Here is a 25,370-nt window from a genome sequence, read left to right as displayed (position 1 = left end):
TCAGGTTCAATCAGATGCCATCTGAAGATGCCTGTAGGACTTTGAAAGCGTGACTGTTGCCTCTATTCTGGCAGCGCGTCTTCATAGATTACAAACACACTGAGATCGAAAACACCAGGATCCCACGGAAAGAATTTCACCCAAGAAAAGGAAAAGTGCATAGAAAGATGTTTTTTCATGACTTGATCATTCTCGAGGCGGTGAGATCATTATGTACCATCAAATGAAAGTGGACAGTGGTGGCAGGGATTTTGAGTTTGTGAAGTTGGGTTGCACAATGATCCTTGTGGCTGAATTTCCCTTGACGAATGCAGGGAGGCGCACAGAGCGGTGGGATGCAGTCGGTCACCATGAGTTGGCTCTCAGCGAAAGACTTACCACGGCTTTGCTATACATCGTGACATTTCTTCTCCTGCCACCACCGCACATTGATTCATTTGGTTCTCAAACTGCAATCAATTCATCTGGAGGTCTGAGGTCCCATGATCAGGCCAGATTAAGAGACCGCCTAGTGCTAAAGCTGGGAAAGAAGTGTGCCCACAAGGTGATGTATCCCAGAAAGAGCCCACAGTGAAAGGGGACAGAGGGGGTCACATACAGAAGAGGAGGAGTCAGAATGGCCACTTTGACCCAAGCACAAATGTACTTGTTTCAACTAATTAAATTATCACTAGTTGACAAGCATATGGTCCAAAACAGCCACTTGGCTATCTGCACACACGCACTACCTACCAGGATAGAACAGAAGGATCGGATAGCGCAGCTATTTAGATACAGCATTGCCTTCCGGTCACGCAACCTTCATGTGTGCCCAAAGAAGCACTAGCTAACATTTAAAAACAAAAAGATTTTTTAATATCCAAATGAAAAGGAAGATAAACAAAAGGTACATACTGGAGAAAGGGAAAAACTAACAACATGCTAAGATATAAATGAGAAAAGTCCACAAATATTGGAGAGGCTGGTGGGTTTGTATTTACTCAGCTGACTTAAATGGCAGAGATCTTTACAAGCAGAAGTGCTCAAGTCCAGTGTCACACCATTCCACACTGTACCTTCTGCTGTAGAGGTCTGTGCCGCTAGTGTACTGAGCAGCATCGTTTAAGGTACCCAGGAAAATGCATATATCACCTATCTCATAGGCACTTTACAAAAATCATAAGTTCCAAAAACTCGAACTGGGAGTTCTGTAAACTATGTACATGTTTCTGAAAGTTGTACTCGTGGTAGAATGATTGTGCAAATGGTTTGCAATGCCGGGCTCACCTTCCAACTGTTTTGTTCTACATTCTTATACTATCCTGTTGCTGTTTTTGCCATCCCTCAGTTAACCTCCTTCTTTTATCTGTCTAGCCAAGGAGTGTCCAACCAATGTCCAGTAAGGCTGTTCTGTGTCACATTTTCAGTATATCTACATACAACAGGTTTTCATTCAACAAACCCGTGCCAGACCCATTTCAGTAGTCGGTGGCTATACAGAAAATCTTGCACTGATCAAGGCCTTCATGGACTCACACTGGGCACCCTTGTCCCAGCCTCCCTCCTGGTCCATCACTGCCAATATCAGCTGCCCCCCGTCTCCATCCAGAGAATGAACTTCCTGTTGCATACGCACGTACAATGTTTTATGAAGATGGTCGAGAATGAAGATGGACTGACCCACAAAGATTCATCATATCTGATGTGATTTCCATGTATGAATATGCATGTGAACTTGTCAGTCCTCACGTATTCCTTCACACTCCGTCACCTTCTTGAAGTCATTTTTATTCTAAAATCATACCTTTCATACCTGCAACACACTATCAACCGTGATCCAAGGGAACACAGTGAGTAGACCGCACAGAAGGCCTGCATAAGTCTACACCTCACCATCCAAGCAGGTAAAGTCTCTCATTCATCAGTTTATTCCAGAAGCTAACTTCCCTACCACACGTCACAGGAGTGGCGTGATGAATGAATAACTGACTGCACTGACATCAGCAGGAAAAAGGGGGGTGGAGTGGTTTAGTGCAGGGGGGCAGTACTAGTTCCTAGGTATGGAGGCACCTGGTAGGCCTACTAGTTTTAGTTTCCCTACAGACTGTCAATATTTACTTTAACTCCATCGGATGCGCACACAAGTTCAGGGAGCGGGCCCAGTGAATGCTTCCCACCCACCGCTAGAACCTCAAAGGCGATTGGCTGGCACTCACAGCGAGCGGGTCAGAAGTGAAAGCGGCCAGGCTGTTCCGCATCTCCTTCACGTTGCCCCGCAACGGGATGAGAGAGATGTTACCCAACCTCGAATCCTGGTGCGTCCGCGACAGCCGTACCTGCGCCGACTCCAAGGGCCACACGTTCCCGCCGTGCTGGAGAGACAAGGGAAGAGGAACACAAAGGTTACTGACTTGTTACTGTGGGGTAAAGTGCTGTGCCCTACCTAACCAAGTCAGAGTAAAAGGGTCGGGTGAGAGGGCACCATGTGCAGTCTGTTAGAAGGAATGTGGGGACCTCATGTCCGCAGGTAAATTCGCTTCTTGGTGCTCCTTTCTTCTAAAGTTCAAACATCTAAGTTTTCTTATGGTTTGAAACCAAGTATGCTATTTATATTTGAAAACTGGGGCCATGGAGCACCACGGATGAGTCAGATACTAATAACTCACAGCCAATGAATCTCCCACAAAGGTTCTCGACACTTTCTGGGACATTCCGCTGGCAATGGAAAGACACCTCCCCTGGGGGGTGTACAAAACTCAGCATCCCTAACCCTGTGCTTTGGGCACAAGGCAAGCCACTGTCTCTATCTTCAAATCTAGATGCTGCTGAATGTAATATATTCAGTGTGGGCCAATACACAACACAAAAAAGGAATACATCACTCGAGCCAGGCCTCCAAACTCATTTCACCGAGCACCCAGGACAATCACAGATGCATGCTGGGACTTGAACCCGTGTTGCTGGGGGTCAAAATTCCATCCACCGAATTATGATACAATAAACTTCAAACTACAACAGACACCTTTACACCAAAGGAAGTTCTGGAAACCTTGTTGTTGGTGATGAGGAATTGGAAAAAAGGACACTTGAACTGAAGAGCCTGAAGATTTTGCATTCCCCGAGTTGCCTCTTTAAACGCTAATGCTACAATGTTAACAAACCACCTGGGGAAAATTAACAAGCCTTAGTAAGGACAACAAGCCTCGCTTTTCAAAGGCACTAACTGAACTTTTGACTTTGCCAATGCTTGTTGCTGATGCTGCACATCACTGGCAAAAACAAAAAAGGCCAAAATTGGCATCCTCAACATGATGCCTTATATGCGCGTATCACCACATATGCGTAGTTACACGTCATGATGCTGCAGTAGCCACTTTTTTACTTTTAAATTACCATTCTAAAATGGCGGACACATCTTTCAGCGGTAAAGAACAAAATATAAAAAAATTGATAAGTGTATTACAGGGAAAGGAGCAGCCAGTACCAATCTGTGGTTGCCGGGAAAAAACGGTATGGGGTGAACAAATTAACGCTGCCAAAGCAGGAAAGCAACGTAGGAACTGGTGGAAAGGGGTTTAAGAAAAAAAAAAAAGCCAAGATGGAAAGAGATGGGCAGAGAAGGCAACAAACACGCCAGAGGGGGACAACACAGAGCGTGGGGAAGCAGGACGCGAGGGGGGAGCAAAGCGGGGAGAGAACGAGCAAGAAAAGACGCGCACTCCCATGTGCTAAAAGAAAATGAACAACTTATGTCCCTGGATGTAAGCAGTGGAAGGATAGAACTCATCCAAACAGAAATACTGCAAAACAGCCATAATATAGGAAAGGGACAAACTCAAAGAAGAGGGAAAGTCACAGAATAGGGAGACTTGGAACTGCCTGACCCCTGGAAACAGGAAACGTCACGTGGGCCAGTAGATCCTATGGACAGAGGAGTCGTGCCCAAGGCAGTGAGTGGTCTTCAAACTTTTTAATACCACCCACCTCCCGACGTGAAAAGAAGAAAATAAATCGCGCCCCCCTACTTATTTTTCACAATTATTCTATTAAATTGGCAATATCTAAGTATGTGTAGACTCATTTAAACATTGCAGTTAAGTTCTGTTGTTGTTTTAACAAGCATTTTTAATGGAATAAGGTCTCGCATTTGCTCGAGTTAAGAGCTACTGGCGTTGTAAATGCATAACTGGACTTTTCTTGCCATATAAATTGGTTAACTCTGCCGCATAATTTGGTCCTCTCTGCCACAAAATTCTAGGGAGGCGGGCCAGGTAGAAACATGCCCACAGACAAAGGAAGACATGGACTGGCAAAAAGAACTGTCAAAGCATCAGTAAAAGAGAACTTTGAAAAGTCGCTGTTTACTTGTGACATCAACAAGGTCTAGAATAAAGTCCGGGACCATAGCCTTTCTCTGGGTAGCAACAAGAGCAGTATCCGGATATAGATCCATGATCTGCTTCCACCCAGTGGTATCCAGCCACGGCACCGAGGACAGAAGTTGTGACTGAAAACACAAATGGGTAAAAACAGTCCCTTAGTCTTCTACCCTTTGTGGCCACTCCCCCAGCCCGAGAAAACCAAAACTGACTCTGGAAAGAGCAAAACAGGTATAAAATGCTAACATCTGTCATTCCGTCATCAAACTCAGAGAATTACTAAACACAAACTCTAGAGAAAGCGTGACAATATTTGTACCAAGGAACAAAAAGCATCCTTCATAATTCTTGGAAGGTTCTGAGGTGAATGTGTAAGACAACCTATAGTTGGTGCACAGGCAAAAAAGTGCTAGAATTCAAAAAGAGTGCCATGCAAGGAGGTGTAAATCGTGTTCAAAATCAGGACACGGGTGGAGATTAACAGGCGCTCTGTTTGAGGGTTGCAGAACAAAGCACTTAGCAAAGCGTTCAAAGTGCAAAGTGACCAAGTTCCTGCCCACTGTTGTAGCGCAAGCGCTAATCTGATGTGATTTTGCTGCAGTGGAGTAATATTAGTACACCACAGCACAAAAAAAAGTGACGATGTCCATATAAATCCGTGTCCTGCACGGCAGGTCCCTCATCGCCGATGTAAAGATCACCCTCTCACAGGTCCTTTTCTTTTAACTTCTTTTTTATTCCAGGTACATGGTATTAGAACATCTTCAGCACAGCTCCACTTTTAAGTCCCCTTCCCTCCCAGCCTTCTTGTCAATGCCCCACTGTTCCATCTGACCTCATCGCCTACATCATCACATTCCATCCTTCCCCAGTCAGATCTCTACAGGTTATCTCCACATTATACCTTCACCATCGCCTGGTAACTAATAATTACCAAACCTGGAGCATAAAGAGGCAACTAAGTTATTTGTTATTAGAAGACCAGATCAAGAGCCAACATCCACCCTTCCGCAGTGCATTACCTCTTGGAAGTCGAATAGGACACTTAAGTGGCCCGGGAACACTGTCCAGTTTCAAAGTATGTGTGCAATGTCTGTTAGAAACCAAACAAACGGAGTAAGGCTTTTAGAAGGGTCACCACGTTTCTTAAACAGAAAGTGCAGCCATAGACACCACAACAGGATTCCGAGATAGTCAGAACTAAGACGAGCTCATCTGCTTCACCCTGTGAGAAAACATGGAGCGCTCACTCATGAGAAAACTGTGCAAGGCGAAACACAAACTGGCAGGAGAGCACGGAAATTATTTGGTAAGAGTCACAAAAATCTAGGTTACTATTTTCTATTTCTGAAAATGAACCCTAATGCCTTCCTTCTGTTCCAGGTCATATACCTACTTCATCAGTCAACAAACCCAGCAGGGGTGCAGCAAATGAAGCCACAGAGGGCCTTTGTTTTACGAAAATGACCCCCAAAGTAAACCAAAAACATAAACACTTACAAACACGGCGCTGAACGTGAACAAGTGGGGAAACACTGAATTAAAATAGTGTGGGGCAAGATAATAAACAAGAAGCAAGTAGCGGTAAATTTCCACTGTCGGAGGCAGCAACATCAACTTAGTCCAGGGGACGCTGTCTTGAGAACACGCTGTATATTTCCACCGGCAAATCTGGCTCGCACGCGTTGCAGTCAGTGTGAAAAGCTAGTACATGGTGCACGGTGTGAAAAAGCAGCATTTGGGTGGTGTCGGGAGGGAGAGAGCACCGGTTAGCATACTAAAATCAAAGGACATAAACCACGTGTTAGAACCTCAAAGCGCCGTGGCTGCCATGGAGTATGAAGGGGAGAGACCAAAGAAAAAAGGAGTGCGCAGACACTAAAGTTCATAGCCAATCGTGCAATAATACATGTAACACGGTCAGTCTGAAAGGTGTAACAAAACAGCCTCAAGGCGGGACAAACGTAAAGCATTTACCAACAACATCAAGGGATTTTTGAAAGGCAGGCTCAGGAACGAATAAAAGTGATGGGCGTGAGATGGTCATGGCTAAAGTCCACAGAATAGATTACAACAGGTCAAAAAGCACGGCTTGCGCGCTGGTATGCTCAACCTAAAAATGCAGGTCTTACTAACGTGTAAAAGTATTCGCAGTGTGATTATTAGAAGCGGGGTGGGGGTTTTGAAGAGTATTTGGAGTCCCTTCCCTTTCGACACATATTAGCAGCCTGGATATAAATTACAAATTATGTTAGTTATGGCCCATTAGGAAGTGGTTTAATGATGCTCATTTTCTGGAGCTCAAAACAAAGCCCTGTTATCAGCATTTGGCTTCTTTTGGCCAGAGCCTGGTGCCCCAGTTATCACTTGATGTCCCCTGAGGGTCCCGACACCCAGTCTGAAGACCCCTGGACTAAGGTAACCCTGTTTTCAACAGTTCTTCCATCCCTTAGTTGAAGCAGCAGGAGAGACCCTGGTAAGCCTGCAGCGTCACCACAGAGATTTATCTATCAAGGTGATCGAGTTCAATCAGCTTCTGTGCACACTCTTGGCATGCTGTCGCCCTCTAGTGGACACTTCTTATAAAACACAGTTTGATGCTGAGTTTTTGTAAACTTCTTCAAGTGTCAAGTAACAGAAAGGTTCGACGCCAAATATGCTCTTTAAATATGCGTTTTGTAACTTTTGTTTTAATGTTAATTTCTTTTTATTCGGATGCATTAAGAAGCCATTAAGCCTTCAAGGACTACTTAGCTTCACTTTTTCCTTTTTAACGAATCCCATGCGACTTCTGTTAAAGTTCTACTGTTTTCATTAAAGCTCGGTTTGAACCATAACAAAATAAGTGTTTTTATTTCATTTGGAGGAGCCTCCTCTTTAGTAGGCGGCATAAGAATGAACCCTGTAAGCGCCAGCTACTTACAACGTCTGTCTTGGTTCTCGTTTGACTAAAAAAGCAAATAAGACTCTTTGCCTTTAGCACATCACATTTGTGCCCTGAAATCCTAAAAAAACACCTTTTACTTCAATAGCTGCAAACACAACAAATAAACTTCCCAGTGATTACACAGTGCAAACATTTAACTGTTTAACATTTTAGCATGAAAACAATGTAACACACCTTGCAATGACCCTAAAATGAAATAGCACAAACCCAGTCAAATTAAATGGTATTTAATTTAGCAACAGATTCAACCTAGAACAAAATAAGAGATACTTTGGGCTGTTTCCAGCTCTGTATAGGGATAATGTGCCAAACATATGGAAGATTTGTAGAGAGTTTAAAGTGCAGTGGTGCAAATATACAGAATTGTGATTCGCCTGTTTGCGCTCACAATGGTGCACGTATGCATTCCACGTTTCTTGTTTTGTTAATGATTACTTGGCCTGCATGCTTCTCGTTGCATATTCTCTATATTCTGCCCATCTATAAATGTTCCACAGCATTCAAAGCTGCAGGCCTGTGCTTCTTGGTGGAGCAAACATTACCTGCACGTGTAGAAAGGTGGCGAACCATTCCCTCATCTCCTGCTGGGTGTCACAGCACAGGTACCTGTGAAGAGCAGAACAGATAATATCAGAGACATGGGTCAGGCGTGTGCCGGAGGCATCGCGAGCGCGCAACATGACGAGGCGCAGGCAGTAAACACGCTCAAAGAGGGAGAACTCCCCAGACACGTGTGAAACACCGACCGGCCAGGAGGAGACATCCTGCAGCTCTGCCGGCTGTTCCGGCAATGTCTTGTTGTACATGGATGCTGCTCATGCATCTGAAAGAAGGGGGGGCGAGTCCGGGACTCGGGGACTTATTTAGCACCCCCTCTTTGACCTCCTTCTCTATGAATTCCCACACTACCACTCTCCCTTCAGTGCATCTCAGATCTCCACAGCCTCTCTTTGACTTACATAATGCCAGGGACGGCTCCTTCGCAATGAGGAAGGACTCTCGCCTCCATGGCTAAGCCAAGAGCTGAAAGATAAAACAATATTTCTTTATCGTTTTCAGGGAGGGGCGGAGCTGAGCCACGGGAGGAGGAGAGAGTGCACCTAAATGTGCATGTGTGTTTGGCCGGCCATCTGATGCCGGCCAAAAACACATGCACACTTAGGTTTCTCCACCCCGGCTGTGTTTAACAGCCAGGCTGGAGAAACTGCACAGACCTCAGGGTTGTGTCTGAGCGGCAGTCCAAGCCGCTCAGACCAATCGCGATGCTGCTTCCATGCAAGTTTTGGCATGAAAGCAGCACCAGGATTGCCGGGGAGCTTGTGCTGGTGTCCCAGTGAATGCTGGGACATCACATCGAGGGAACGAGGCAGGAGGCGGTGGTGACGGCAAAAGATACATTATTTTTTTTTATTTTTTTTTTATTCCTCCCCCCAGGCCTCCTCTTGAGATTTGCAGCAGCCGTTGCTGCATAAGGCTATTCCTAGTTTACTCACACTCAGTTCTGTGATCTGCATGGAGCACCTACTTTTGCAGCAGACACATTTACCCTCCGCGCTGCTTTATTTATGATGAGCCAAAACTGCCACTAGACAAAATTCTTCTCTCTCACCAGTAGAAACATTCATCAGAGTTATCTTGACATTTTTATTGTTGCCTGAAAACTGCTGGATGAACAAGGAAGTTGCACTTTTAAACCAAAAGTTATTTTAAACGCAGCACCCCCCACCAAAGACCGCACCAGCCGCACTGCCCTAAAGTCGGCCCTGGCCAGAGGTGTAGGCTGGGGATCACTGGCTTCCAATATTATGACCACAATAACAAAAGCTACATTTCCTTACATTTTCTATACCTATCTCCACATATAGCTACCTTGGAGATATATATATATATATATATATATATATTTATATTCAAGGTACGTAGATGTGGAGTTAAGCCTTTCACTCCCTGTTTGCACCTACCAATTCAATAGTTTGTCCCTCAATATGGTCATCACAATATTGTGAGTAGTTGATATTTCAGACTCGATATTCCCTACTGCAATCACCCCCAGAGTTACAGGACAACCCAGTTCACTCTGTCAGACTGTGGTACAAATGAATGAAACGGCACACCCATTCATACACACAACACTCAAGAAAGATCTTTCAAAATCAAACTCCTTACTTTCACACTAAAATATATAAACCACTGAACACGTTCTCTGGTCTCTACAACCGAACACCAACAAACAGGCACAACAGACTAAGGGCACTCCTGAATCCACACAAAACCGCAGTGCCCGCATTGTGAGTGTGCTATGGTGCCATAGTAATGGTAGTAAGCAGTATGAAAATTACAATATAACTCAGAGTCTACAGCCAAATGCCACTTCGGGAAAACTTCAGAGCTGGCCACTAACAACTGATGGCACAAGTCACAGTGCCTAGCATTAAGCTTTCGTTCATCTTTAAATATACCTGGATATTGCATTTGGCATCTCTTGAGCCTTTTTTGATTTGTGCTATAAATCCATCTTGCGAACCACATCCCCTCATGAAGTGTCTTAAGCTGAACTCTGAGGAGAAACTGGCTGAGACAGTGGTTGAACTTGTATGGCTGAGGAGAAGGGGGAATGGCAGAGTTTGAAGAGGGACACATTTTTTCTGTGTGTTCGGCAATAGGGAGGCGTTGACCAAGCCTATCAGAAGTAACTGCGAGGTCTGGGGTCAAAACTTAACCCAGGGCCCTCTGAATACCTTGTTTGTTTTTTCCTGGTGCGATACACAGTCCCTCTTTTTAAGTATAAAAAAAGTACACATAAGCTAAAGAAAATGGTGTCTGGTGAATCAAGTGGCCTGGTTACAAACTGCCTCATTAATAAAGGACACAGCTGGCTTGTTTGCATTTACAAATGTATAAATGATTATTAATGAGCACCTTTGGCTCCCGCAAAACCCCGCCTGCTACTGTGATCTCCCTAACCCCTTGCCACAGACTCTTCCCTCCTCCATCTCTCCTTTACTCATCCCAAGCCTCATCCTATTACTAGAAACTCCCAAATAACACTTCTGGATTCTTCCCTTCTCTATCCCTCCATTACTCTAGTCAATCCAACTAACTAACTCACATATACTCTGCTCAAATTAACTCATACTAATACTAAAACTGTACTCATATTTCCCTATCCTAATCCACCATTAATTCCTCTTGGGTTCCGGAGTAGCGTGCTACTCACCTAAAAGCGCTTCAATGCCTCGTTATGGGTAGTAAGCGCTATATAAATACAATTACAATGAAGGACAGTGAGGCCTGTAAAGCGTGGGGCCCAGTGCATAAGATCCCCTCGGCCGACCCTCAGCTACCACCTTTGCCCATGACAGTCCTGGCGCTGACAAGGTGGGTGAAAAGCAAAGGAGACATGGCCCAGCAAGGAAGAAGGAGAAGGGAAACACTCAAAATGTGTGATGAGTGTAGATACAAAAAAGCTGGTCCAGCCTCTTCCTCATAGGGGATGAACGAACGTCAGCTCCAATAAATGTTTTCGTTTACAAAAATAAAGAAGGCAGGTCAGCTCACCAATAGGATATAAATTAAAATCTCTGTACACCTCAGTCTTTCTCTCAGCTGTTATCACACATTTCATAAAGGGATTGCACGTCAAACTTGCCAATTGCAAAAGCAGTGGCAATGAGGCGTTTTCCCAACATCAGCTTTAAAAAAAAAAGAGTTTGTAGAGAATATCTTCTCCTTTCAATGAATTGGGAGCAGGAAAAGTGTGCCTTGTTTCACTGCACTATGTTAAAAAGTATTTAAAAATATTTCTACTCAGCCTGTGGATTCTAATCCATGTTTCTTTACCTCAAAAACAGGCTTCTAGCCTTCTCAGCTTTCTAAACGCTGCTCTTCTTTTAGGAAAGGAATTTCTCCTAGTACTTTTTCCAACTTACTGATACTGCAAATACTGTGAGATTGATTCATGAGGCTATTTGAGAAGACAATGTCCATGTATGGGTGAAAAGGCCTTTTTATGCGTGTCAAGCCACTTTTGTGTTTCACAACACATGGCATTACACTATTCAACATTTTACTCATATGTGCTTTTCTGTTTCACTTAATATTGCCCATAGGCTTAGAAGTAGATATTCAAGCGTGGGAATGACCTAAAACCTTTGGAATGACCATAAGCATTTGAATCTGTGGGTATACTCAAACATTTCCTTGGCCAATTTCCATCTTGAAAATAGTTTAAGGTAGTGCCTTTTCTGGTGGATACTGTAGGAAAGTGTCCCTCTTGACATAGTCACCCCAACGTTTTGCCTGGTAGTAAATAACAGAAAGTGCACTGGGTTCCTGCTATCCAGGTCCTCAGTGCCAGGACTTTCCCTAAACTGTACAATTGTTCTCCCTATTGGCAATACCTTTAGCACCCCTGTAACTCCCCAGTAAATGGTACCCCAGGTACCTAGGGGATGGGTACCAAAGAGGGTCCTTAAGGGCTGCAGCATGTATTGTGCCACCCTAAAGGACCCCTGCGTGTCCTGGTGCCGACAAAAGTGAAAACACAACAGGGCACACATCCGTGTATGCTCTGCCTGCAGACACTACATGCAGTATAGCTAAGTCACTCCTACAGCAGGCCTTACAGCCCTAAGGCAGGGTGCACTATACAACATGCATGGACATAACTGCCTGAGCAGATATGCCCCTGTGCCGGCCAGTTCAATTAATGCCAGTGCAAGTGACCAGGGAAGCCATTTTAAGTACAAGTGCTGGACACTGGTAAAAACAAGTTCCCCAGCTACATGATGGCTACACTGAAACCAAGGATGTATGAGTGGGTCATCAGGGCATCGCCTGTAGTACTACTGAACCTACTCAGAACTGCCTTTGTGAATTCACTCGAAACATTCAAATAGGGAATAAAGTGGGAATATTCAGTGAACAGTCATGCAGAATTAGAAGAAATAGAAAGGACTGTGCCCTCTTAGCACTTTTACTAGTTTGAAGTTGGACATTATAGAACCAATTTTAAAAATGCATTCATAAGTATCTGAATTAGTACTCTTGTAGTACAGCAACACATTTTTCATAAATGTGTATATAAATTGGCCCCAACCTGTTGGCTACTGTGGGGTTGGTGAAACCTTTGCACCAGCAGAACCCTGCCTCGCACCATGTGAAAAGAAATCTTTAGAAGCATGCCTGGAAGCTTATTTGTGGAAATTGTTGCATCTGATTCCCACGCAGAAAGTTTGAAAAATCAATACACTGGAACTGGAGTGAGTGCAGGATGTGCAAAGGTATCAGAAGAGTTTTCCACAGGTTTTCTTCTACATTTGGAATACATTTACGATTTCCATGGAATTCACAAAACATTCTAGGAGTTCAATTGGGAAAGTGTGAGTGCCAAAGGTACCCAGAAATACCCCAGGAAAACTTTTGTTTGTTCCAGTTTAAGAGAGCAAATTCCTTTCAGCGTGTGAAAATGTACTCACGGGAAAATATCTTGGGTGGTGCACTTAAACTTCTTAACTTTTTTTTACCTTTCTCAAAAGGCAAAAGACTTTTACTTGTGGAGAAACTCATTCCGTTACACCCTATCCTAAATTTGTTCCTTTCCTTTACTGGAATACATTTATTTCTGATACTTCTAGCCGTAGATTCCTCACCTTTTGAATATCACCAGACACCAGACTGAATCCAGAACTTCAAAAAGCAACACTCCAGTGTTCCAGTGGGTGGCACTGTGCAGCCCGCACACCGTGCCTACTACTATTCCATTCCAGAAGTGACGAACGGAGACGCATATAAGCTCCGCCCATGTGCACAGATGTTAGCACCTTTCTTTGCATGCCTTCAGATGGGGAACCTGGGTTATTTTGGCCATCTCCTTACCAGTTTCATCTGTTTCAGGGATATGAGAAAGGCTTGACATATCGGCAGCAGAAAACTCCACCAGCACAACAGGCCTCCTAATCATTCCAAGGTCGGCCCGTGGCTCCAACAGACTATGTCAGGCTCAAAAACAATGTAGGAGATAGGATCTGCCGCTCCCTTCTGGGGTGGCACAACATCACTTCTGATGAAATGGTCCTCCACACCATCCAACAGGGCTAAGCCTTGCCTCTCCCTTACTCACACGTAAATCAGAGCGGCTTTCAGAAGACCAACTGCCCATTTTGCATCAGGAGGTAGGCTCTCTCAGCCAAAGCAGCCATAGAGAGGGTCCTGACCTTGGAAGTAGGGAGAGGATGTTATTCTCCCATTTCCTTGTGTCAAAGAAGGATGGAGGCCTCCATCCTATTTTGAATCTTCGCCCTTTTAACGCCTTCACATGAAAGAACAAATTCAAGATGCTCACACTGGCCTAGGTTCGGTCAGACATGGATCCATGTGACTGAATGGTGGCGATGGACCTGCAGGGTGCTTTGTTTTCCATGCTCCTCATTTCCGGGAAGGTGAGTGGGTCGCATCTGAATCCAGAAAATTGTTCAAGCTGCAAAACTACTCCTACAGGTTTTGCTGCGTGACTCTTTTCACTGAAGACCATGCGGACATCCTTGGTGGCGACATTGGCTATGAAGGCCAGTGTTGCTCCTTTTTTCCTTGTGCCCTTGGTCTTTGTGTTAGTGGCACAGTCGCAGACGTGTAGCAGGTGTGAATAGTTTGTACTATGCATCTTGCGATGTTTCCGTGGATTACTGGAGCTCCGCTGTTGTTTAGGACGAAGGAGACAAAGAACTTGCTTATCTTTCTGATGTTCTTTGTTTTCCGCAGCTAGTATATGACAGCCCTTCTTGCATCCAGTGGGCAGGGATTTCTCTGCCTGTGTTTTGGGGTTCTGAAAAAGAAGGCTGGTAGCTGTAGTGTCTGGTTGACATGGAAGTGAAAAAATACCTTTAGTAGGAACTGCGATTTTGTCCTCATTACCACTCTGACCTTATGTATTTGCAAGTAGGGTTCCTGTGTTGTGACTGTCTGTTTTTCACTGGCCCTTCTTCGGGAGTTAATGGCTATTAGGAAAGTTGTCTTGAAGGTTTTGTGTTTGAGGTCTGTTCTGTGCATTGGCTCAAAGGGACTAGCCATGAGTTGCATTAGTACGAGATTTAGATTGCATTATGATGCAGGAACCATCTTGGGTGGAGCCATCTGTTGTGCCCCATCTAGGAACCTCTTGGTGACTGAAGAAACTTTTCCCTTTGATCCCTGTGGTGAAGGCAACTATGGCTGAGAGGAGCACCTTTAGCGAGGCATACAACAGTCCTTTGTCTAGGACAGGGTTCTGCAAAGTCGATCCTGGAGAGCCAGATCCATGCCAGATTTTTAGAATATCCACATTTAGAAAAAAGATGTTTCAGAAATCTACATGTTTCTAAATGTGGATATTCAAAAAATCTGGCATGGACCCGGCTCTCCAGGACTGACTTTGCAGAACCCTGGTCTAGGAGATGGGTACTAGACCACTGTGATCTCTTGTGGCAATCTGTCCATGGCTGCTACCTTTGCACACCAATGTGTGAATGACTCCACTTTGCACTGTAGCATTTTCTTGTGCTGTACCTTCTGGAGTGCTTCCATGGCTCGGAGTGGCAGGTTTACGTGGCCAAATTCTACTTCCTCCAGAACCATGCTGCTAGGCTGATGATTGCTAGTTCTGGGTGATATACATCCCTGCCTCCTCTCCATTGTTAGTAAGTCTTGGGGCAAAGATAGCTTTATTATTCTGGCTTCCACTACTTTGGTTAGATCTGAAAACTAGGCCTGTCTGACCGATTGCAGGGCGATCAGTAGTAGTGTCATGGCTGCTTCTCTGCATCTGTTCAGCACCATTGGTATCAATGGCATTGGTGAAAAAGCGTACGCAAATCTCCCCGACTAAACTATCGAAGGACATACTTCTCAAACTCCTGTTGCGGGTACATGGAGGCAAAGCTTTGGCATTTTGCGTTTTCCTTGTTGCATAGAGGTCCATGTCTGTGGTTCCCCACCTGTGGAAGATGTCGCCCACAACTTGTTGTTTACGTCCCCATTCGTGGGAGGAGTTCTCCTGTCTGCTAAGTTTGTCTGCTTCTGTGTTACGCACTCCTGGCGGCTGGATGGCTACCGGCGTTTTGCTCCTCTGGCTGGCTCATCTCCAGATGTCTTGTGCTGGCTGGGAAACTGGGTGCGATCTCATTCCCCTGTTGGTTGAGGCACAACATTGTGATGGTGTTGGCCATTTGCATTTGGACCACTTGATCCTGATGTTTCTGAAAGTCCTTCAGAGCCAGGAAAACTGTTAAGTTCCAGAAAATGTATGTGCTTCACTGCCTCCTCTGTGTTCCACAGCCTTGGATGTTCAGTTTCCCCATGTTTGGGCCCACCCTGTGTGGGAAGCATTTGTTGTGATTGACACTGAGGGAGTTGGGGGTTTGAAGGGTCTGTCAACTGTGATGCCTCGTGTTCCACCACTCCACCTCTTTATATAGCTTTTCAGTTAGAACCTGCTTGAGCATGTGGTAAATATATACAATAAATCGTACAGAACTGGTAATTCCGGGTACTTTTATGATCAGTAAATCTTCTTCTGTTCATTTATTTCCCATTCCATGGGGTTTAACTCCTAAATGCCAAGTACTGATTCAGTGTTACTGCACGGTATTGTAAATTTTGCATGCAATTTCCACCCCGCCAGTACTGTGCGACTTGTAATCCGGGACATAGGCTCACATTACACGAGTGTCATTATTCCCAATAAAGCTGGTAACAGCGGTAGACCGCTGCATCGCGGAATTCCAAGTACTCCAGGAATACCGTGGCCAGAGTATTCCACCAGACACTTCACCTTCTCAAAGGAGACAACATGCCCAGGTGGAACACATGCAGGATTCAGTATAGAAACAAAGATTCCCAAATGTTATTAACCCTCTAGTCAGTGACAATCTCACTTAACGCCTGGTACTCTTGTTTCACAGAAGTGCAGGAATATTTATGCTACAACTTAAAATGGGGTCCTTGGCTGGTGAGAGGCTTCTGTCCTGCAGCCCAAGTAAACAATCTAGCTGAAGGCAACATTTAATGACCAAGAGGAGGGCACAAGAGTCATTAAACAGTTATTGCAATGTCCCCTCCATCTCATACTGCTGTAGTCTTCAAGGTTTAATAATTTCCCAGCAGGGGAACCCTTTATCTGATGTAGGCACAGTATTATTCCAACTGAACTCACAACTGAAAAACACCCAGATGACTCTAGACTGATTCTTACTTTCATCTAGCGCGCAGCTGTGCCCCCCTGCAATTAAAGTGCATGCAATGGAAATTCAATTAGAAGTTGCTGATTAAACAGGGGCTGTGTGCAGAGGTACTGCAAGGTCTTACTGCCACCAGACCATACTAGAGGGAGTAGAAGCATGAAGGGAGTATACAGGAGCATCACTTTCTAGATCAGTCCTCTGCTGCAACAGGTGACTACCTGAAAAGGTATTTATGTTGTGCTGCTTGATGCACAACGATCCAGGCATGGGGTCATCTGTGCCTGGTGCACAATACTGCACAGAACAACACAGAAGTCTGTGCACCTGAGTCTGAAAAGAGACAACTGGACACCCCCGCAAAATGAAAACACTCTCCTTTGTAAAAATACTTCAACATACGTATGCTCCACATAGATCTGCAAGAGCATCTAGCCAGCCACTAGCCAATATTTTCCATCACTACTCAATACATCGCTTTACTCCGTCCTTGAGGGACACCGTCCAGTATCTCTTGCACTTAGACAGCAGGAAACGCACCCAAAAAAATACCAACAGGTCAACATGACTTCGATCATTAAGAATCCCAGAACTGTAGAGGATGCCTGGATTCCAAAAGCACTTCTGGGGCATGCAAACATGAGATGTGCAATGCAAATGCACTTCAGAGAACATAAGGTAACGTACGGGGGGCCCCAGCCTGTGGGGGCAAGTGCACGGTGGGCTGAGAGCATGCACTGCACTGTGGGAAAGGCGTGACCTCACTCAACGCTGTCACAGGGTCACCCTGAAGAGCATGTTCTTCTATGGGGCTGTGACTGCAAGTATCCTAAGGATAGGCACAGTCCATCGTCATGAGACAGGAGCTTCCATTCCAAAGGTTCAAAGCAAGTCGGTGTGGCCCCTGTCTCAAGCAGGGGGCAAATCTCCCATTCTCACCGCTCTGGAGGCCTTCAGTAAGCACATTAGTTATATTAAGCAATTCCAGGAACAACAGAGTATTTTAATGGTGCAATAATTACTTATTCCACCTCAGGGCAGCATGTATTAGGCACAGTCATGCACATGCTACAGTCATGGCTTGCAGGATGCCAATGACAAGGAACTCTTGGGGGGGGGGGGAATCTGACGATATTGACAAAGTTCACAGCCAGCACATGGAGGGGTCATAAAGTCACATGTTTGGAAAATTCTTACTTAGAATTTGTGTGTCTTGGGTACATCACTGGTGCTGCTCGTGTCCTGAAGCTGTTTTGTCAGCATGTATGACGGAACAACTAATCGACAGACGCATAATCCCGGATCTTTATATTGCAGGACATCACATGCATTGCACCACATGCATCACTCCTCATCTGCTCTAACGCATTAATTCAAGATTCAGCCATCTCTTGGCCACCACAGTCTACTTCGTGGCTTCTCTTGCTGCGTTCAGAAGCGCAGGTATGGACTCCTGCAGATTTTGGTAAACATGTTGGGATGGCTCTTGATGCGGACGCGAGATGTTCGTAGATCATGAATGATGAGTGTTGAGTAGGATGGATGTGTGATTCATCTGTGGCGTGGTGAGGAAGGGAGTCTAGTGGGGCAAAGGGAGAAGATGGGAGATGGTCCTATGTTCTTCAGTACCGCAAGACATATTTCACATGTCAGTCTGAAGTCATTATTCTGTCAGTGGAACACATGCCTCCTTTTGAAAAATATGTTTATATTATGATTTCAAGACCAGTTTCGCTAGGAACTCCAATGAAAACCAGCAGTGGAGACGACGTAATTCGTAATGCAAAGTCAATATCGCTTGCAGTCAGAGACCATATGCCTCGTCCACAGGGTAGCAAACTGTACACTATTAATAACCAGCATTTGCAATGCAGTGGGTCTCGCATTTGCTCGAATTAAAGCTATTAGCGTTTTACAGTCCTAAACGGATTTTTATTGCCACATTAAATGAAAATGAAAAGTAATACAGTTTTACGTAAGCAAGCAGATTTAAAGTGCCATGAGCATGAAATAACACACAAAAGGAAACAGAAGTTTGCTCGCAGTCAAACATATTGGCAGGTGTGCAATTATCCATGTAACAAGGGTCGATGTCGTGCAAAGCGCTCGGCTACTGCCCAGCGAGATCGTGCTGCGTACAAAATAAAAAAAAGTAGTCCAGAAACCATACGGAAAACATGGAGACTCGTATGTTTTCAGTAGCTGGCTGGTGCTCTCGAGGAACGTAAGCATGCCTTTCACTAATTAAATCAAGCAAATTTTGAAAGGCAAGCCCACCAACCAACAAACCTGATGGGTGTGCGGTGGGTGTGGTTAAAAGCGGACAGAGAGATTACAGCAGGCTAGAGCGCTTGCGCACTCGATCCTAAAAGCACATGCCCAGACGACCCCTGGAAACCTTTTTATTCTGATAATACATAATTGTATAAATTATCTTTAATTCGCCCGCTCCCTCAATGGTTATATCAGGGATGAGGACAAAACCCTGACTATACTCAGGAGAAATGCTAGGAAAATCAAACTTGTTACTAACAAATATCAAAGAGGAACAAGACCCTGAAAGCAGCAGTAGGATACTCTTAGGAACTTTATGGAAGGTGGGAGAGTCCACAACATGGAAAAGACAGAATGGGAGAACTCCTGAGGGAAGTGGGAATCACTGCAACCATCTGGGTGGTTCAGATAAAATACCTCTCAGTTCCACTTCACAAGATCATGGCTCTACAAAGTTGAGTACATTGCATCATCTGTCACCTATGGCGTGGGAGTGAGGAAGGCGACCAGCTGCTCACAACCTGAGTTGTCAGCTGATGCATAGAATATACTACAAGGGATTGTGGGCTGCCCACAAGTATTAGAGCTTAAGATGGCCTTGTGCCACAAAACATTCTATGGGCAGAGCCGCTGCAATTATGCATCAGGGGAGCACCAAATTATGCGGCAGCAATGACTAAATTACACAGCAAGAAAAAGAAAATTATGCAGCATAATGCTGTACATTTTTTGATAGTATTACTTCATTATCTTGTCATTTTTACACATGGTACTACTGCCTGGCAAGGATTTCACCTAATTTGTACCAGTATAAGAACCAAATACAGAAACAAGGCACTGAAAGATGACCAGTTCACCTCTGCGAAGGGCCTTCCACCTCATGCGCACACATGTTGCAATGCTTTGAGTAACTTTTGATCAATTTGAGCTAGAAGCCTTTTTTTGTTAAAATATACAGACTGTGCAGCAGATAAAGTATTCTCCTCACCTTTATGCTAGCGCTTCGATGCTCTTTGTGAGCCGGAATGCGCTCTATAAATTTAACATGCATACATACATACATTATGTGGCATAATATAGCAAATCCATATTTTTGCATAAAACACCACTCCTGCAGAATCACATATTTCCGGTGACCCTGTCTATTGGCTAGATTACGAGTACTCCCCGTCAGATGTAATAATTATCACACCCAATGAAATGTGACACCAGGGTGTTCAGAAGTTATCAGGGGCGATGATTATCACCCATTAAGTTTTCAAAAATAAGCTGTGAATTATAGTGTTTGTCTAGGGATTACAGTTTAACGAGCCACCTGCAGTCATGACAATTGCTGTTAGCGGCACACAGGGGTACAATGCACACCGTGATACAGCGGTAATTGAATAAAACAATGTGGATAAATGGAATGGCCAGAACAAGTGACCAGTGGTTAACTTTATCTCACATGATCTTGGGCCTTCTCAAATAATGCACCAACAAAATGGAATCTAACTGCTGACTATATCAAAACATGACCATCATTAACCACAGATAATGGAAGCCTTGGCGGGTGCATTCTTGGGCTTTCTTTAAACTCAATGGATGATAAAGATACTTCACACTGAGCTTTGATGTCCTTAGTCCAGGGGTCTCCAACCTTTTCTGTAGTAAAAGCTACTTATGGTCAATGAATTATCCAGAGCTACGAATATAATTAGAATTATAATACTGACCACATCAGACAAGTTTACATGTTTGTTTTAAATATACACTTTTCAGCTTTTGTAGGCTGGGCTGAACACAGGAGGGCTACTTATGGGTAGGTTAAGAGCTATTAGTAGCTCAGGAGCTACTCGTTGGAGACATCTGCCTTAGTCAATTGTTATCTTTTTGTTCTGAAAAGGTCTTCAGAATCAAAATCGAATGAACAATTGCATTTCAGAGAACATTAGGTACAATAAGGTGGGGACCCCAGCCTGTGGGTACAAGTGCACAGTGGGCTGAGTGCATGCTGTGCATTGTGGGAAAGGCATGACCTCACTCAACACTGTCACAGGGTCAGCCTGAAGGCCATGTTCTTCCGGGGGGTTGTGGGAGAAGTATCCTAAGAAGGACAGGTGCCGTCTGTTCTTAAAGGCCAGAAGCTGGAGTTTCAAAAGTTCAAAGCAAGTCAGTGCGGCCCCTGCCTTGAGCAAGGGGCAAATCGCCCATCCTCACAACTCTAGAGGACCTTTGTAAGCATTTTAGTTATAATAAACAATTACAGGAGCACTAAAGAGTATTTTAGGTGTTCAATGATTGCACCACAGAAACAACCTGTGCTGTAATTGAAGTATGTAGAGTCACTGTCAGGCCTCCAAGGCTGCAGGACCTTTTACAGATGCTGACTCTGTTTATTAACTCGAGGGGCCGTATTACATAAAGTGCGCTTGGAGTGAGCCTGGTGTGTGTGCTTGGTTTGTGAGACCCGCATCACTCTGGCTTTTTCGGAATCGATTGCAGACGCTTGTGTGGCCCTCTCTGTAATACAGATCACATTACTGCTAAATGTGCATCGGTGGAAAACCAAGGGCCCTGTCTTTCAGTAATACGCTCATCTTTTAGTATAAGCAGGCACACTGCCCCGGTCTGTACCAGATGCACTGAGCACAGGCTCCATGGCAGAAGCAGGGACAGTGATCCTGATTTGTAATAGAGGCCCTGGTGTGAGAGGTCAGATTTGTGTAAGCCGCCCACCACTAACTCCGCTTGATGCCCAGTGGCTGAGAACTTCACCGGTCACTATGTGCATGTATATATAGCCAAGTGGCGTTTTAAGTTCTGCATTCACAATTTCTCCTTACCATGAACTTCTTTCACGCCTCTCGTTTTCATACACCATGGTGAAGCCCCAGCTGAAAGAAAGGCATAAAAAGGTTTAGTTCTGCTAATACGTGAATATGACATTACATTTGAAACCCAATAATTTTTCCAGTAAGATGAAAGCAATTTGACACTGGTATCGTAGCAACTGGAAGCTTTGCAGAGTTGCCATGGCAAACTATTGTGAGTTTTAATCACAGAGACTCAAATTTGTTTTTTGCCCTTTCCACTAAATGCAAGGATCTGACATTTTAGCAGAGGGAAAAGGGCTCAGAACATTGAGGGCAGGGAGGTAAGAGATGCTAATATGCTATCCATGTTCCACAGTACAGGTTCTGCATCCATACCAAGCACTTTATCTGTAGGTAACTAAGTAATAAAAAATAATAAAAAATCAATATTCCCTTTCATGCATCTTTCTGTTCCCAGACATTCTACAACACAACCATCTAGTCTGCAGCCTAGAATTTCAGAAGCCAACTTAGCCCTGGAAAAATAACACTCGGCGGAGGCTGGGGTATATTTTAGAGGTCTTGCTGTATAATTGCAGTTTATTAGCTTTTAGAGTCCCACTAAACTTCTTCCATACCCCATTTGACCGAAATGAAGCATCATTTCTCTTTTCTGTCAGCTGTTTGATCATTTCGCCTATTTTATCTTCATAAAAAGTCTCTTAGTTTTCTTTTGTTTACAACAAAACTTCAGTTTTACACAGCTGGGCATTTCTATTACCAGGTTTGGAAGCCCAATTGCAAGAGCACTTAGAACTAGAGGAAAAACGTACCTTTGTTTTTTAAACGGTCTCTCACTAGCATTCAAAGGGATCTGAAAATGGTTAGATATCTCCACAGGAAACTAAAATAAACAGGCAGCTTCTTAAGCCACAAGTTAGCCCCTTGATTTTCTCTCCTTCCCTTCTGCACGCCCACTGCTCTCCTGCCATGGAGTCTAAAAAATTCTAAGACCCACTGCACTTCACCAAGCTGACGAATTTGATCCATTGCACTGAAACTATGGGAAATGTAACCCCCTTTATTGAACTGACTCCACAATCCCCGTAAGAATAACCCACATTATGCTAAAGGTCTGGATTCAAAGAAAGAATTGCAAGACCAAGTCTTTGGAAAACAATAGAAGACCAAAGGTTTGAAACACGATAACAATGGCGTACACCCGGCGCTGCTCATTTAAGATCTGTAGAACAATCAGCGTTGCCGACTGGATCCCACTCCCTTGTAGAATGGTGAAAACTGCTCCTCTATCCAACAAGTATTTATCGTCAGACTCCTAGTGTCCCAGGCCTGCGGCTTCCTGCGCTGTACTTACAAGTGGCTGATAAAAGTCGTATTACAAAACCTGAGGGATTGGACATAAGATAAGGAATTCAGCGACGAAGGCCAGGGTGGGCTAAAGCGGGATGCGAGTACCCTGGGTCACTAGTTTGTGTTGGAGAGGTTAATCGCCCAGTAATCTCTAGTCTATAACATCTGTTTGTGCATTTATGGATCTGAGGTGTACATGTGATTCTATGTTTGGAGGAGATGTGGCCCGTTTGAGCACCCGAATTTGGAACTGAGGAACCAGGTTCGAGTCCCAGCGTCACCTCAACATCTTGTGGTTCTGGGCAAATCACTTAATCTCCCAATACACAAAGAAAAAAAGTCTGACCTTCTGTAATATAATCTGGTGGTCATGTAAAGAACTCAGATACCTCAGGGCCAAGTCCAAGCTATATAAAACTGCAAAATTAAGTAAACAAAAACAAATAAATAACTATTACATGTTGTGCTTTCCCTTGTAAAGTGAAGGATCACTGCTCATCTTCCTGCAGTTACTAATAGTTTTAACTCCCACCCATTTTAAGGATTTATTGCTGTCCTTCACAGGACTAAATCTCTAAACAAATCCAGACTAGGAATGGAATATGAAAACATTTGAGAATACCCACAATCGCATAGGTTTGTTGTGGTTGCTTACTTTGAAAGGGGTTTCTACCTTGGAATGACCACTTCTCAAACCTGGAAGAATATTTACTCCCGTGTAACAGCACACAATACTGTTGTAATATTAAGTGTGAGTAAATCGATTTAAGGGTGAAAATTGAGATTTTCTGAATTGTAAAGGTACACTGGTAAATCTTGCTATCTGCACTTCACTCACAAGTGCAAGCAGCTGTGTGATTTGGGCTCATCATGTCACATGCGGTAAGGAGGGTACGGATGAGGCTAGTTTAGGGTCGACTTGCTCTTTGCACAACGGCTGTGGTATATAGGCTCCATCTTTAGACACACGGAGAGCTGTCAGAAGATTGGTGGTGAAGTAATCCTCCATTCGGGGAGCGTAAGGTGAAGCATTTAATACAATGGGGAAGTCCAACTCTGATCTTTCTGCATGAGTAGAACCAAGCTTGCTGTGATAAATCATGTGCTTTAATAATTTGCATGATGTGTGATGCCTCATTATTGAGTATTTCCTCATGCCAATAAAACTGATGGTTATACCACGCCAGTAGGCCTTGATCTTAAAAGGATGCAAACAACTTTGAAGCCAGAGGAGAGGTTGGACCTTCCACATTTAATTAAGGCCTTGCATGATCCTTGGAGAACAGCCTAGTCTGTGAGTCCTACTCTACATATATTGCAATTCTGTGATTCTAGGCAAGCTTCTGCAGTAACACAACAAACCTGGTGTCAACATTCAGTTGCCAACCAAGCACTCAGTCATGCACAGCGCTGTGGGCTGCAACCCGCACGGTGCAGCAGTACTCACCAGGTCGGAGGACGAAGCTTCCTTTTAATGCCCAGGTAAATGCTGATGTTTTTAACTGGCCATTCCTTCTCTGGCTTGTGACTCTGAAGAATGAGACAAAAACACAGGCAGCTAACGTAACACAAAAAAACAAAGTTCCACCTCCCAAGTATAATTCTACTGGCTGTTAACGACGCAGACCGCTAGGGAGCCCAAGACTCACGTAGGACACACTGGCATTTTCACGCAATAAAAGGAGATGGCAGAATGGAGAAGAACATGGCACAGATGAAAAAGCACACTGAAAATTAGATTTTCCTCTATCTCGTTTTCACGTGCTGCTTTTCCATCCTCTTCGGGGTTTGAGAGGGGTCCAACTGAGAGCAGCCGACACTCAGGCCAGGGATGTATACCACAATCCGTGCACGACTTCAGTGGTCCAGCAGTGAACATTCAATGAGGGCTTATTTATGTGACCTCAGACACTTTGAGGCTATAGTACTTGCCAGTATACCGCCTGTTGATTGGTCACTAGAAGCGATTAGGTATGCCTAGGAAACTGACTCTTTGTTTTAGGTTTTTATTGACCTACACTTTGCCCAATTTCATCTCTTTGATCTACAGCTTTCTTTCTATCTATCCACCATATTTTAAAAGTATGTTTTCTGTTTCTATTGGACTAGCTGGACTAGGGATGGTCTGAGTTGCCAACATATAGATGGTCACAGTCAGCTGCTAGCCGGGTCATATGCTTATGTAACTTACCGCTGCACCAGGTGGCAATACTGTACCCTCCTCTCTTATACTTTATCTTCAGTTCTTCCTGTAACCCATCGGCTGCATTAAACATGTTCTGAACCATAACAACATAGCACGTTGAGGGCCAGGTCAGAAATAAACATAAGCGACTGCGTGTCAAAGCTACATTTCAGAAGTATGTTTGTCAGAGGAAGAGACTCTTACATCTGAGCCAAGAACTTCATGTTT

General features: G+C 44.3%; 1 protein-coding gene across 16 annotated transcripts in view; it reads right to left on the bottom strand.

Moving 5' to 3' along the window:
* Positions 1-25,370, bottom strand: part of ARAP1 (ArfGAP with RhoGAP domain, ankyrin repeat and PH domain 1) — a 720,258-nt gene that overhangs the window by 6,090 nt on the left and 688,798 nt on the right. For 14 of the 16 annotated variants that reach the window (XM_069203774.1, XM_069203773.1, XM_069203771.1 and 11 more), the window contains 4 exons: positions 24,405-24,487; positions 21,617-21,667; positions 7,848-7,911; positions 2,196-2,351 (listed from right to left, as the gene is read on the bottom strand). In XM_069203774.1, coding sequence (XP_069059875.1) covers positions 2,196-2,351; positions 7,848-7,911; positions 21,617-21,667; positions 24,405-24,487 — 354 coding nt within the window. The remainder of the gene's footprint in view (positions 1-2,195; positions 2,352-7,847; positions 7,912-21,616; positions 21,668-24,404; positions 24,488-25,370) is intronic. The other 2 variants (XM_069203781.1, XM_069203779.1) reach the window with 2 other exon arrangements.

This window comes from Pleurodeles waltl, chromosome 8 (genome assembly GCF_031143425.1).
Source record: "Pleurodeles waltl isolate 20211129_DDA chromosome 8, aPleWal1.hap1.20221129, whole genome shotgun sequence".
NCBI lineage: Eukaryota > Metazoa > Chordata > Amphibia > Caudata > Salamandridae > Pleurodeles > Pleurodeles waltl.
The sequence above is the reverse complement of the archived record's forward strand: the minus strand, read 5'-3'. Positions and strand labels throughout refer to the sequence as shown.